The following is a 15,804-nucleotide window of genomic DNA, read 5'->3' as shown; positions in this document are numbered from 1 at the left end:
TTAGGAAAATGTGGAGGCTTGTCTGCAGAAAAATTAATTCAATTACAGCCATTAGATTAGCATCAAGAATATTAATAATTATCTGGTATTATAATGTGCAATAATAATAATATTTAACAACAAGAACAACAATAATTATTATTATTATAGTTATAATGATTATTAATTTACATTTATATTACATATATATCACTTGATTCTGATTTATCAGAAGGTGAAGAGGTTCAGCTGTAATAAAATTTCAAGTCATGTTTTGTTGCACTTCTGTTCCAATCTGGTTTCAATAACAACAGCATACATTGGCACATGCGGCACATACGTAGGTTTAAGGACATTAACTTGTCTGTGAGGTGTCTCTAGTTGTAGTTCTTTGTAACAGCGAGAGGTAAAGCTGCAATTTTAGGCTGTCAGCCATGTTAAAGTCTTTAGGATAATGGGCTTTCCATGTTCCTGGTAATATGAAAAAACCCTGCATTTTCATTTCCATTAACTTCATCAGAGAGAAAGAAAAAAGGAGGTAACAGCTGTTTATAGATGGTAGTGTATAAGTGAGAACATGATTGAACGTCACATTATTAATTGTAAAAAAGTGTTAGTTTTGGTTGTGCGAGTGCAATTAAGCACTTTAGGACACTAGGTAAAAATAATCAATGGTGTGGTAATAAATTATATTTTCTATTACAGCCAACCCCTTAGAGTTCCCGATACTGAACATCTTTTATTCCCAACAATATATTATTTATTAATCTTTGTGTCATAACTAAACGCTTCCTAGTAGTTACTAAATTACTTCTAGTATAGTATAATAGTTTGATATAATATAGCATAATAGTTTACTTTCATATCAATTTAATTCTTATTATAATAATTTGATTATATTAATATTCTTTATTAACAAGTAATGACTATAACACTCAGTTGCTTGGTAAAGTTGAAAGTAGTACTTTATTTCTAATTATGCTACAAGTTAATGGCAAAACAAACAAACAAAATCTTTCACCTGTTTTTTTTTTCTTTTCTTACTTTTTTAACCCCTGAGCACCACAATCCAGCTTTCCCATAATGCACTGGATCATCCAAATAAAATAAAAAGAGGAATAGAAAGAAATTTTCCGAAGCTTCATACACAGCGAATAAAGAATCTAAAATCTACCATCATAGCATTGTGTACATATTTAACATAGTAAACATAGTCTTGTAAGCACATGAGTGAACCCTTTCTTCTTCTTTTTTTTTCCAACATTCAACAAAATGATTTCAACTTTGTTAACAAGCTTTCCGATGTTGAACAGTTTTTAAAAAAAAAGCTTTGGTTTTACAAGAATCGCGCTGACTCATGTTCTCGTTTCACAGTCGACAAATACTCCAGAGTTGCACAGACATCTCTGCAGTTTAGAGATGAGATATGAAGCGGCATCTATGTGAAAAGATATCAATCTGTGCCATAGCTGCGGAATAAAAACCAAAGAAACATCTCTTAGAGCACAACACTTTGTGACAACACGACTGTGCCCCATTCTGTGTTCCACATATGCCCTTCTGTTTTTGTTTCTATACATTTGAAAAAATACGGTCATGATCTAATGTAATGTTGTGCTAAATTCAGGACACATTTTTTACATTCTTACGGTTGTCACTTTTCAACCAAGGCCTGAACTGTATATATAATCAAGTTTTTTGTGTATTTAAATAAAGATGGCAAAAATTAATATTTGAATCAATGAAAAATAAGCAAAGTTAGTTGCAGATAATATAACCGAAATCCCTAAACTTCAGTAAAATGTTCATAGGGCACTTTTAGGCATTTAGATCTTAAGTCTTGAAGCCTTTCTAATGAGATAAAACAACTATTTTTTGGGTTTGCTGGGTTTTTATTTTATGGGGATTACTGCAGCCATTTACCAGGGAATGAAACCTAGCTAATGCAAAACCCAACAAATGTAATGCAAAGTGTGTTGGTATTTTAAAGTTTAGGAACAATGCTGTTTTATTTAATATGAATGAGCTCCTAAGACAGCTGTCGTTGCTTTCCTTGCATTTGGGCTTCACCCTGACCATCTTAGGATTTCATACAACATGGCTCAGGTAAATCATTTGAACTTCATATCATGTGATCAATCGTGCAACCTGCTTTTGGAAACTCCACCCTTGCTCGTCTTTTAAACCCAAGTAAATGCTGTGCATGCAAACAGTGATTCAAGTAAACACTGGAGTTTAACAATTATAAGAACTTTGCCAAGACCACTGTGCATATGCAGATGCTTAGAATCCACATAACATGGTTGTTATTGGTTATAGCTTCTCTTGTAAGGTGTACTTAAAGCAATGATTCAGATCATTCATATCATCAACAAACCAGTCACTAATAAATCGCTCAGAATAGATTGTATATGTACAGTTCTGGCATTTCTTTTTCCGAACCACACATAAAAATGCCACAGACAAAATTGAACAAGAAATGCACATTACACTGTGCCCTGTGTTGTCTGCAGACTTGTCTTTCCATATGTACGTCTGATGTACAGCCTTAAAAGTTACACTTAAAAATTGTGGTCATGTTCATTGGCACAGTCTACAACAAATGAGGTAGATGCGTATCAATATAATTCCCTTCTTTGGTATAATAATAATACAAAATAGGAAAAAAAAAATCCAGTGATCTGTTAAAACAAAAGCTTTGATTTTTTTCAAGTGGCTTCACAAAATGAAATGAAATAAAATGAGGTATACCTTGTAAATTCATCATCTATTACACGTATGTACAGGTACAATTGTGAGGTATCTGGCTGCATTTAAAATAATTTTTTTTTTCTTTTCTCTTTTTTTTTTTTCAACCATGGAGCTGCTCAACGATGCATCCCAGGATTTAAAAAAAGTCTAAAACAGCAAAAAAGAAAATTATCATAATAATAAATAGAATTTGAAATTATATGCTTTACAAACTTCTGAAAAAAAAAAAAAAAAAAAAGAATAACAACAAAAAAAAAAACCTCAAATATCCTTAAAAACAAAAATGAAATTGGAGCAAAAGTATAAGGTAACAAGAAAAGTAAATCAGAAATCTGACTCAACTTACAATAGAAGATAAATTCTCATATATTTAACTACTGTTTGGGGTGTGTTTTGTTTCTCCTAACCACATATGTATACGTTTTCCTCATATTAGGGAGTTGCATTGAAGTGCTCAGCCAGTTTTCATAATAAAGTCCTAAACTACACAATCCCAAAACAAACGATTTTACAACTGATGTAGCTATGAGAAACCTATTTTGACCAGAATGATAATTTAAATGAAATAAAAAACTACATTTTATGAACGCTTATGAACCTTGGTATTAAACTGAGGCAGAGGACTGTGAAAACTTCTGCCAGCTTAGGTAACAGATTATCACCAAATACTACTATATCTGTATAAGATATAAATGACTTATGATTGTCCCAATATTTGTGGATTATGTGGCATTCAAGGGATTACTCATTTCTGTTCATATCAAATCTTTTTTTAACTCTAAAGAAAGTTAAAGCTAAAATATGACATAGAATTTGCATTTATCTCCCTGACTATTTGATGCCCCAAGTTAAGCGGAATGTGCTTTTTCTACCACTGATATAGTAATTTTGTGATTTAGTTTAATAATCTTTACCATTGCATATTTCATTTCTGCACAGGCATCATCTAAACATGATGATACTAGGAGAATATGCATGTGCACAATATCACAATGTTATTCATATGTTCTTTGGTATTTTGGTATTAAAGCTAGTCTGATTCACATAAACAGAATGATAAAGAAGGACAAAGCGTATTTTCATCTTTAACATCAGATCAATCTTCATTTCAAGAGTCCTATCTGTGAAATATCATCTTCCTCGTCCTTCCTGTTATCTTACAGCTTCTTGTCTTCTTGGCACTGTACTCAAAAGTGAGTCCTGAAAGCCTGCACAGTATGTATACTGAACATGCTTCATATATGCTGGAAGTACTGTTTAGGTGATTGATTGGCTTTGCATGGATGGGAGGGTGATGTGTAAAAAAAAAAAAGTCACCATCAGAGAATACAAAAAAAATAAAATAAAAAAATTAAACACACACACAGTCTGGAGAGTTTAGCAGCCTGCCTTCTGGCTTTGGGAAAACAAGCAGGGTTTGGTAGGGTTGGCTTAAGGCGAGGCAGTCGGTCCGTGCAAGGAGGAAGAGGAGGAGGATGAGGAAGAGGACGGCTTGCTGTGGCTGAGGAGACCAGGGCTGTTGCTCTTTCCCTGAGAGCTGACATGAAGAGGACCTCGCTGGCTAGCTGGCATCACAGAGATGGCTGGCTTACGGGCAAACAGGATCCCTGGAAGAAATGTGTGATAAAAAAGTCATCAGTTTAAATTTTGAATATATTCGAAATCACATTTTCATTATTGTTTATTATAATTGAAGCATTTATCTGACACCAAAGATGTCAAATGATAAAATTATCAACTTCACTCAAGTGCAAAAAATAATGAAATTTTTAAGTGTTTTAATTGTTTTCACCAATTAATATGTCACTTGGAAGTCATATGAGCATCATTTCAAGTGTCAGATCTAAAGTTAACAAATATGAGGTAATAAAAATTTAAGTCTACACTTAAGAGTAGAATTGCTGACTATGTTATTAAAATAACAGCAAAGAGGTACTGCTAACACTAATCCCAGAAATCAGTTTAAGTTTAAGCTTTAAAACATAACAAGTAAAATTAAATGTCCAATATTGATAAGAATATCTTCTTTGTATTATTTAAAGTATTTCTAATTTTGAAAAGTTCTGACACATTTGGACACCTTGTTATTTATTTGTATTTTTCCTAACAAACTTTAAAATCTTGTTAACGTTTCAAGGTAATCAGACAAAATAGTCATATCTTGAAATATCCCGGAGTAGCCCCTGATGAGTTCTATCATTTGCTATATTTGACAGCCATTATTTCCCCACCGGGTTGGACAGATGACATTCGATGAGAAACAGTAATTGATTGACAAAGAAAGAACATTTAGCTGTGGTCTTTTGCTTCAATTGAAAATGCCCATTTTAACTCAATGTCCTTTCCAGCAAAAGTTTCCCAGCACTTATAGAGTGCACTCCAATGGACCATCTCCAGATAATTACAGTCACTTGTTTGCCAGGCACAAGCACTGTATCCACCTTAAGCAGGGGCTTCTTCCTTTCAGGCACGAAAGACAATAAGCCCCATCGACCTGGCAGCAGCTGGACGCCAATTTCTAGATATTTAACTTTTTTAACTCTATTGGACTTGCCACTTCATTACGATAGATTTTATAGCAAAGACATCAAATTGTGTGGAGGACTAAACGCACGGGGGTGCTGCTATAACTTATTGAATTTCCTGCCCGCAATTACATCAGCAAACGGCCGCTCTATTTACCTGTGTAGACAACTCCATTTATTTCTATTGACATGTTGATGCTGCTAATGCCGTTGGTAGACAGGTTCAATGCAGTCTCTTGTCTGTCATCTGTCAAGAGAGGAGCCGGAGAGAGCAAGGGTGAGAAAAACTCAATATGAGCATTTATAAAAGGAACACAAGAAGCAAGAGGAGCGCGCCATCAACTATTGGCGATAACTCATGAGTGACAGGATAAGGAGCAGTTTATTAAAAGAGTTCAGAGGAAAAGAGGGGGAGGGAAAGAAATACTCAAAAGCATGTCAAATCTATTTGAACTTTCCAGTTATCTCAGGAAACGGTATTACACTGAAGGTTGAAATTATAAAACGCGGCCCTGTTTGAGCGTCGTCGTACTTTGCCCACTCATTAACAACATTAAAACATCCATTACATTTCAAATTTCAACCCAGACTAAGACAAAATTATTTGTTTCCATCATATTTTTTTTTGGATGTTGCGGCTACATTAAAGGTTTTAATGTCTATCATTTCTCTCTCGTGTGTCATTACAGGGGGACTCCTAAATGTATTCTCAGACATAGTTTGAGCAAATAACATTTAACAATAATCTTTAAATTGCAGAGTATTTGACTGCATTACATCAAACTCTACACCATGCTATAGAATTATATTCTATTTTTCCCCTCATATGGTACATAAAGTGTAGTCTGTCATTATGACTGATACAAAAGGAACAGTCGTGCAGAAATAACGTATTACTCATGAGAGAGAGAGAGAGAGAGAGAGAGAGAGAGAGAGAGAGATGCCGCAATCTTCTCACAGACTCTGTCATTATGAAATTCGTGACTTGAGGTGTAGTCAAATCATTATCATTTTCCATGCAGCCAGACATCAGCATGTTTGTTTATTCTTGAACCGTTGGCCTGATTTTGTGTAAAAACCCAAAATATACGTTGAATTGAATGTATTATGAGTTGTCATTTTATGTTATGATCATTTCATGTTAGTCATGTCAACCTTTAGTCTGTGAGAGACTCAGTAGAGGAAAATGTTGGGTGGATTATTTTATAGTTAAACTATATATACATATGTTACAAATGTTAGAACAGCTAACAGAAAGGTTTTAACTTCCTACTCCCAGCCAGCTACTGACTCACTCCATATTCAGCATAAAACAAAACATATATTTTAACATTTTTACTCATTCACTGAATGGTGCTGAAACATTCATATGCCTATATCTAAAAATATCAACAAACAACTAAACATTTCCCTTTTTTCCTTTTCTTTTTCTTTAGAGATCCCCGTCTCTAGCTACTTACGAGTGGTGTCAAACCAAATTTTATTCAGGGCCACGTCAACGTTTTTTGTAAGTAGTTGAGAAGACAGAAACTAAGGCGACTATGGCTTTTTAACATATTATTATAAGTGTATCTACTCTTTAATTATGGTCATGAGTCAAGTTCCCATATTTATTTTTGTTTCATAAGGATGACATGTATTGTATTAATTTGTACCATGGCTTCTGCAGTAAAGATGGAATTATATAGCATATCTTTGCTTAGAACATACACGTCTTTTCTTTACTGTTCATATGCTTTCATTTAAAAATTAACAAAAAGGGAGCTTTAACCCAGCCTATTCAGTTTTTTCACTGACAATTACTTTTATGTTAACTGTAATATTAATGAATTAAAAAAACTGTGATCATTATAGATAATCAACCCGAAATATATTGTTTATTTTTTAAACTTGTCTTCTGTCAGGTTTCCAAGTCAACAATTATACTGCATATTTATTGAAACTGTTGTACATTATGCACTGTTTGCTTGTTAATTGTCTAGACAATAATGCTGTCAAGCTGGTTGCAAGTATAGAATTTTCACTGTGATTTCTTTGGAACTGCCTGTGCTGGTTGCAAGAATAGGAATTCAAGCATGGTGTGAAATGTTTGGCACGGTAGCCTAATTCAGCCAATTCAATATCTTTTTGTTTAGGCTGAATGGAATGAGGGTGTGTTTGGAGTCCCTACATTTTAAGATTTTTCATTCTAATATTTTTTTAAAGATTGCATACAGCTTTAAAATATCTACTATGCAATTCTAGCTGACATCCAGTGGGTGGTGAAAACAGATGCTTTAAGTTCCAGGCAAAAATCAAATCAAATTAACATAAATTGCGAGAGGTGATATACAGATAATGGTGTGAAAACTTTAATATAGTATACGCACACGCACACACACACACCTATGTTGTTGAGCTTGATATTCATCGGCAGTTGGCTGGCCATGGCGAAAAGGTTGTGCTGAAGCGCTTGCTGCATGATCCTCTGCTGCTCCTCAGCCATCAGCATTACCTTCTTCTCTGGGGGCTCTCCAGCCTCCAGCTTCTCTCTCAACTGCTCAATGGCAGCTGCCTGCATGGCCGCTGCAGCCTGTGCAGCTGCACCATGGTGCCCACTCAGGGGCATGGGGATGCCCATCCGATTTGTCAGGCAGTTGGAAAGCATAGAGTCTTCTGTGAAAGAGAGTGAGAGTTATTGGATCAGGGATTATAATATAAAAAGTGACATATTATACAGATACGCAATTTCAGGATTTATTCATAATTGGATAAATAAAGAGAAAAACACCACAATATATATTTCCGGTCATGAGGGTCAATAGGAAACTCAAAGCATTTGATGAAACTCTTGAATGTAAATCTGTACATGCATTTTGGGGATATTCGATTTTTACAAAATAAAGTAAAAAAATAAACCATTGCACATAAGAAGTGCACATGTTCGAATTCCTCTAATGAAAGAATATAAAATGTTTAAAGATGCAAGTACATGTGTACAATGTTCTACTGGATAAAATATTGTATATTGTCTGCTATATAATTCAGTTTGATGCATGTTGTATATAATATGCAAAATGTAGTTATAAAAACGTGTTTGCTCTGTAAAGAGAAGTTATGTGGTCATGGGAGTGAAACACTAAAATCATGCTCTGTTCTATTTTAACCCATGTGGTGACAAGCTATAAATACTGACAGAGCTTTAAAAAAAGCCTTTGATCCTTTGAGGAATCTGTGCGTGTTTGTGTCTTTTTCCATATGGCCACATTACTGAATCACATCTCCCTGTGCCTTCAAATGCTCCCACCGGTGCAATGCGGAAACTGGCAGCTTGGGCAAGAGGAAGTACTGCAAGCTGTTTCCTGTCTGCACTGATGACCACCCAGGCCACAAGGCACAAAAAGCGTGAGTACAAGAAGGACACTACTGTTGAAACGAAATTTATTTTCCTTCAATTTTTTATTCAAATACAACATAGACCGCACATTTTTATTCAAAAACAAATATAAACAGGATCCTAGACCACGCGTGGGTTTGCAAGAATTGCTTTTTCTTTGCGGTGATGATACACAGCCAGAACATTATGAATTAAATTATTTCATTTAAAAAGCTGGAGTCTTATTAATTTATTGATAAAATCTACTCTTGTAAATATTTTCCATGTATCATATAATATAATACTAATAAAATAGCTAGAGTTGATTAATAGATTAGAAGTGCAAAATTCAAATGAAATATATCAAAAAAGAAAAAACAGAAACAGTTTCTGCCTCTGATATCACGTAATCGTGAATATTTAAAAACAATTTCATGAAATGTTCAATTAATGCCTGTTGTCTTGCACAAGCTGCTTATGCAATCTTCTGTTACAGAGGGAACTTCCTTCAATATGTGAAAAGCATTTCACTTTCTATTTTAGTACAAATAGTAACCATGCTGAATTTTTAGTATGCCATAAATTCATTTTGCATTGTTTGTACAATTTACTTATTTGTCATAAATTAATGGGTACATTAATTATAAATGATTTTTTCTTATTATGTAAGTAACGTCTTTCAATACTCTCTATTGCACTGGCTACTTAAAGTAATTTAATAAAATTCAGTTTGATTTGTAAAGTGGTTTAACAATGGACATTGTCCTAAAGCAGCTTTCCAGAAATAAATATGTTATAAATATGAATTTATATGTGAATGTCAATAGGTTTATCCCTTTAAGTTTATCCATATCCTAAATCCTAATTTCATGTATGTTTTTCTTTATCTGCAAGAACAACCATATATCGGTTTAGTACTAATGCAACCCTTCTCACCTTTCTTGATGACCGGTGTGTGGGCCATTTGACCTCCGTTGGGGGTTCCTATGCTGATGTGGGTGATGGGGTGTTTGGGTGAGGGCAGCAAGGTGGGGGTGCCCACAGGCGAGTAGTTAAAAAGGGCTGAGCCGTAACTCTGTCTGCGGCCCTCACGCCGGTTGCTGTCAATGGCTGCCTGCAGCTCCCCAGGTGAGCTCAACCCTCGCTTTTCACATTCGTATGGATAGAGGTACTTCATATACCTGAGCAGAAAAGAAAGATGCACTAGTAAGTCTTTGGAAGTCTTAATGACAGGAAACACGGCAAACTTTACAGTTAAAAGATCACTTAAAACCACAGCTGTTTTTCAATGAGGTGGTTTCATGAGCAGGTGAAGTTAATGGTGTTCGAGTTCCTAGTCTACTTCTCATGTTTCTGTACATTAGGGTTTTTTTAAATATAACGAAATAATTTTTTTGTAATGCTTTTTGAGATAGTCAGGCATACAGAGTATGAACAAGCTCCAATTTATCTGGTTACTATATTGTCTATTCTTCAAAATGGGCAACAAAAGAAAATGGGCAGAATTTACCTGAGAGTCCTCTAGGAACAGTTGTTTTATATACAATGATATACATTATATAAAAGCTAAAAGCTCCCTGCTAACTAAAATATAAAGACTTTTTGCAAGTGTATACAGAGCAGGATGCCACTTGTATTGTAGTATTAGTGAGGAAGATTTTTTTTATATAGTGAATTAACAGTATAATTTCTTAAACTGAAATAATGATTTGTTCATTAAATGTTTGTATGATTTTTTCACTAAAAAGTCTAATTAAATATGATGGGTGTTTACAATATTAATAAAGACAAAAAAAGTATGAACCTTTGATCTTTGGTTTGTCTCTGTGTCTCGTTTATCCACTCAAATCATATCAGATATACACCCCTGTGTTCTTTAAAGGCAGATAATTGAATCAGACTCTATGTTCAAGAACTGACTCATAGTCATCAGTGGATTGAAGATGTAGGAGGTAATCATACTCACTGGGTCCGGAGAGTGAAAGCTGCACTGGTAATCGAGGTAGGGAGGTTGAGACCTCTGGTAATCTCGCGCCATATTTTCTTATTGATGACTTCCACTAAGCCACCTTTTTCGGTGACAAGCTTGTAGAGAGTGTAGAGATCCAACACCTGCTTGGCCATGATAGGAATCCGATTCACTGGAGTCCCTACAGGAGTGGGACACACACACAGACACACAATATCCACAATCAATGCCATTAACTCCGGCTTATCGATGGGTCTCTCTGCCGCTTACGAGGCCAATCAGTCTGGCATAAGTAAAATGTCCGACAGCCTCGTTCTCCTACTTGAAAAAAAAAAAATCACTTTTACTGCTCAATCAAAAGTCTCCACTGTCTGGTGGAAATGTACTGCCAATGCTTTTCTGATAAAAACAAAATGTCCAGGACTTGAAAAGCCATCAATCACCTTTTGCAAGCTATCTCACATGTAAAGTTTATATATATATATATATATATATATATATATATATATATATATATATATATATATATATATATATATATATATATATATATATATATATATATATATATATATATATATATATATATATATATATATATATATATATGCATGCATTTATCAATTATTACAATTATACAATTTTGTGGGGTGTTCCTTAAGAAAATAATCCACAGTGGGACGGTAGGGATGAGTAGTTTTTTCAATAACAATTTTTCAAGTATATTATTAGATTTTAAAGCTTTCCATAAATACAAAATGACAAATAATGCTTAGTTAATTCCTATATTCTCATAACAGCAAAACACTAATTTCCCCACTAGCCCCTGTTTTGTTTGTCCTTTAAGTTAATAAAACAAACATTTCGATAAACCCACAGAATGTCCCTCCTGAACACTTTGTTTGATTTGTTTGTAAATGCCTTATCACAGAAAACGTTATGCTTTTATAATGTATTTATGTAGACCATCTTCCAAATCAGTCTTCATGTTAGTTGTTAGTATAGAAACAATAATAATATTTGAATGTGTGCATGTATAACAGGCTATTGTCAATTAATCAGTGTCTTCTGACCAATCAGGTTCAACAGTGTTGTAAATCTCCATTGTTAATGATGTCCTACAAATAGAATTGAATTAAAACATAATCTGGTCTTCATCTGAACCAGTGACACACTGTAATATTATGAGTGATAGCCTGAACATCCTAATAATAACTAGAAGCACATTATCTGTTGTGTTTTGTGCCTTTTTAGGTCAACGAGTCTAACTCTAAATCTACTCTCTACTAAACAAGAAAAATATTGCTTCAATCAAGAAAAAAAATGCTTTCTAAAATGTACCTACGCATTTTACCTTCTGATTTCACAAACACAAAAATCCCCTGTTATAATTTGTGCTCACGATTTAATGTCAGGTCATAAAGCAGCGAAGAATAGCAGTCCTTTGTGTGAACTGGAGAGCGGCTGACCTCCAGATAATTAACCTGTATTTTGCTGATAGAGTTCCATTGTGCCCATCGGATTTACCATAATAGCAATCAATACTCTGAGAAATATAGTGCAAACAACAGCAAGCACAGCTTTGGCTATGAAAAGACAGTGAAGAGGAAAGGAATGGCCTATGGTGGTAAAAACACATCAATTAAGCTTTATAATTACAGCTTCATTTTGCCTCTCTGGCATGTGAACTAAGAGACACTATTTAAGTAAATGATTTATCTGCGCTCGTGCAATGAACAATGATGGAATTACATTTAAAGTGGGAGCACCATCTAAAACAATCAATTGCCATTTTTAACTTCTAACTTCGCCCTCAACTGTCCATATATCACACACAAACAACTCTTCCGTTATGTGTTCGCACTTTTTTCGTTCTTTTTTTATTGATTCCGAATAAAGGTAAACAGAGGTGAACGTTATGACAAGTCAGAGATTAGTCTGTACCTGTGAACTCTGTTAAAGAACAGACAGTACTTTCTTCAGTGTTATATACACACTGTATTTCTATGATATATTTTAATATTCAATTTACATGTAAAAGTTGAGCAAATTCTCCTGAGGATTGATTCAAACCTCTACTTTATGAAGTTTTCAATTAAAGGAACATCAGATTTACTGTCCTCTCCTCATCTAGGTCTAAAACTCCTTTAATACAGAGCACCCAAAGATAATCGTTAAAACAATTATTTATCCACAAACACAAAAGACTAATGTAAACGAGTATAGGGCGATAAATAAAAATGGACCTGACAAAAGCCAGCATCAGGCTGAATCTAAACCCAGACAAGCCCCTTTACAATAAGATTTATGGACGCTCGATGGCCGAGGTGATGCATGTGGTCTCTCTGATTCCCTGAAAGAGATACAGCGAATAAAAGCCGCAATGAGCTTTTGTCAGACTAACCAACCCAATGCATCATAATGACAATGAATGATTACATGAAAAAAAAAACATGTTTACCCTGAGCACCATCCCCCACCAATTCCCTGTTAATTGCTCCCACACTAAAAATGTGGAACTGATGAAGTGGTGAAGGGTTTTAGTTATAGCACTGGAGTTGGTCATCTCCTCAGCTTTCTTCATCTGTAATGCGTTTTCTTTACACACTTCAGTGAGGTAATAGAAAGGATGAGTGTGATGCTTTAATGCTTACACTCACTCCCAAAAAACAAAGCGTGAGAAACTACCTTGATTCACGTATATAACAGGAAATTGAGGAAACCAGAGTAGCTCATGAACTGAATAAGTCCCATGTGACTTAGAAAACTAGAGCGAGAAAGAAAGACAGGTTTGTCTGCATCCTGAAATTAAAACGAAATCACATGCCAAAGATTTGGTAGCTAGTCATCTGTTGTTATAAGTCATTGTCACAAATTTCTTTTTAAAAACATCATGCTGTCAAATATACACATGGGCACGGTACTGACATTATGGCAAAACTCCAGTGACATTACTGTTGAAACGCACTCCCCTTTGTCCTGCTAAACAAGGTTATGGACTAAAGTGAGTGTTGTATTACGAATAAATTCTATGTAAATGAAGGTCAGAGAGTGCGGTTGAGTTTTTTTCAGCCACAAAATAATATTAAACATGGAGACGTTTGTAAATTCTGAATTGTGGAAAAAGTGTAATAATGATGTTTAAGTGATGCTTGGGCATTGTGTCACGTCACACACATAGACTTATACAGTGGATGTTTTATGTAACCCAATTTTTAAAGGAACTTAAGGCTTTCAACGGCCCATTATTTGTATAAATAACTGTTTTTTTTTTCATTCTGGTAGAAAATCGGCAGGCAATTATAAACCTTTTTTATATCGAATAATATATTTTTGAGACAAAAGGTTTTTCCTAAAACAGAGATGTTTCCTGAGAAATTTTGACATTGTGAAATTTTAGCCATCAAAAAATAAACAGAAAGTTGCATTTCTTCCTGAAAGCTTAATTGTTTCCTGGGACTCTGTTGCTTACAAATTACCTTTTTTCAACATGAGCAAATTGATTTTCCTCATGCTAATACAGTGTCATAGGCTAGTCCAAAGATTTTAAAGCCTTAATATAATATCTGAGCCTTGTCTCTTTACCTTTGAATGTTAAACATTTGATGTCTCTAAAGATGTGATGCTTCTTATTTTCATCAAATGAATATGAATCTTGCCTGCTAAGGATCAATTATTGTCAATTCTAAGATCTTTAATTTACATTCCCGAAGCATGGCATTTCCACTTGAGCAATTCAACTATATATTTAAAAAAAAACTGTGGCCCGAGCTTAAGAAAAGCTCTGAGGAAGGAAGGAAATTTGGGGAGAACTTTGACAAACAGTGGAACACCGTGGAATTTTCCGGTGCCACTGTTTGAGGAATCACACGCTCAGCTTTCAACTAGCTTCTAATTCTCCTGTGTTGGCATTCAGGTAATGCAAAAGGCGTAAAACATTGACTCAACATAAAGTGCTGAGGCGGCCCTGACTCTAGTCAATTTATTGTAAGTGCCTGGTAGAAATCATGAATCACTTCAGGTATTTAGCGGCATACAATGGGCTATAACATCTGCTTTGTTCCTTTTGCTTAAAGATCAGAAGATGTTAAAAGGTTCATCGTACTAACTTAGTGTCATGACTGATGTGTGAATTTTTCAGGCTTTAATCCTTAAAATACCTTCAAGAAAGGAGACAATGTGAGGATTTACATGTGCTATTCAAACACCTTATTCGTTTAGCTTTTCTCTATAATGTCACTGTAAGCTCAATCAAGACAGAGTGTTAGCCCCACCATTTCATACTGGTATACCGGTCATACTGGTCATACTGGTATTGTTTTATATTCACCCTTTGTAGAATCTAATGTTTAATGGACAATTCTACAGTCTTGTCAGTATTTATAATTCAGTGCACAAAAGATTTAATTTTAAGATTAAATTAGGTTAATTAAATTAAGTTCTTATATTGACAAGTTGGGCCATTTTCATTCTAGCTAAAGTGAAAACATTATACGGTAACATTTGGTTAACGTTTGTGAATTTTCCTCTTGTATGAATAAACTGATCTGTCTGTCTGTCTGTCTGTCTGTCTGTCTGTCTGTCTGTCTGTCTGTCTGTCTGTCTGTCTATCTATCTATCTATCTATCTATCTATCTATCTATCTATCTATCTATCTATCTATCTATCTATCTATCTATCTATCTAGCATTTTCCAACATCACCCACAATGGTGATAGTTACATTACATTTTCATGCTAAATTCACTGTCAACATCACACTTGACAACTAATTAACTAAACTTTCAATTACCAAGTTGCATCTCTGCTGTTTGTACTGCATTCTGAGACTTTGAATCCAATGTTAGCTGTTTCCACTATTTCTGTACTTGATTTCACATTAATGTGGCATCGAATGTGGTTGGAAAATAGTTCGTATTATAAATTACTTTTGCTTGTTATGTCTTGAGATCACTGAAAATGTTTTCACCGCTTGCATCCACAATGAACTGCACAATGAACAGTGTTTGCCTGTGATGTGACTATGGCAAAAAATTCTTCCAGAAACAAGAAAAATACATCAACAGCCAATTAATTGCAACAAACCTTATGCTTCATTATAAATATATTTACTATTTGAGAGTTGACTCTGCTTTTAATGTTAAACCGCTCTCGAAACATTGTCTCTGGAGGATAAGTGAGTGTGTGCCTCCTATAATCATCACTTAAACACAGATCCATTTGTGT

At 34.5% G+C, this 15,804-nt stretch overlaps 1 protein-coding gene across 3 annotated transcripts in view; it reads right to left on the bottom strand.

The window, feature by feature from the left end:
• Nucleotides 1-926: 926 nt before the first annotated feature.
• The window catches only part of arid3c (AT rich interactive domain 3C (BRIGHT-like)), a 55,479-nt gene continuing 40,601 nt past the window's right edge, over nucleotides 927-15,804 (bottom strand). For 2 of the 3 annotated variants that reach the window (XM_046841146.1, XM_046841149.1), the window contains 5 exons: nucleotides 10,577-10,760; nucleotides 9,547-9,791; nucleotides 7,641-7,910; nucleotides 5,413-5,502; nucleotides 927-4,337 (listed from right to left, as the gene is read on the bottom strand). In XM_046841146.1, coding sequence (XP_046697102.1) covers nucleotides 4,162-4,337; nucleotides 5,413-5,502; nucleotides 7,641-7,910; nucleotides 9,547-9,791; nucleotides 10,577-10,760 — 965 coding nt within the window. In that variant the 3' untranslated portion in view covers nucleotides 927-4,161. The remainder of the gene's footprint in view (nucleotides 4,338-5,412; nucleotides 5,503-7,640; nucleotides 7,911-9,546; nucleotides 9,792-10,576; nucleotides 10,761-15,804) is intronic. The other variant, XM_046841147.1, reaches the window with a different exon arrangement.

Source organism: Silurus meridionalis, chromosome 27 (assembly GCF_014805685.1).
Source record: "Silurus meridionalis isolate SWU-2019-XX chromosome 27, ASM1480568v1, whole genome shotgun sequence".
In the NCBI taxonomy this organism is placed as follows: Eukaryota; Metazoa; Chordata; class Actinopteri; order Siluriformes; family Siluridae; genus Silurus; species Silurus meridionalis.
Note: the sequence above shows the minus strand (reverse complement) of the source record. Positions and strands in the feature narration are given on the sequence as shown.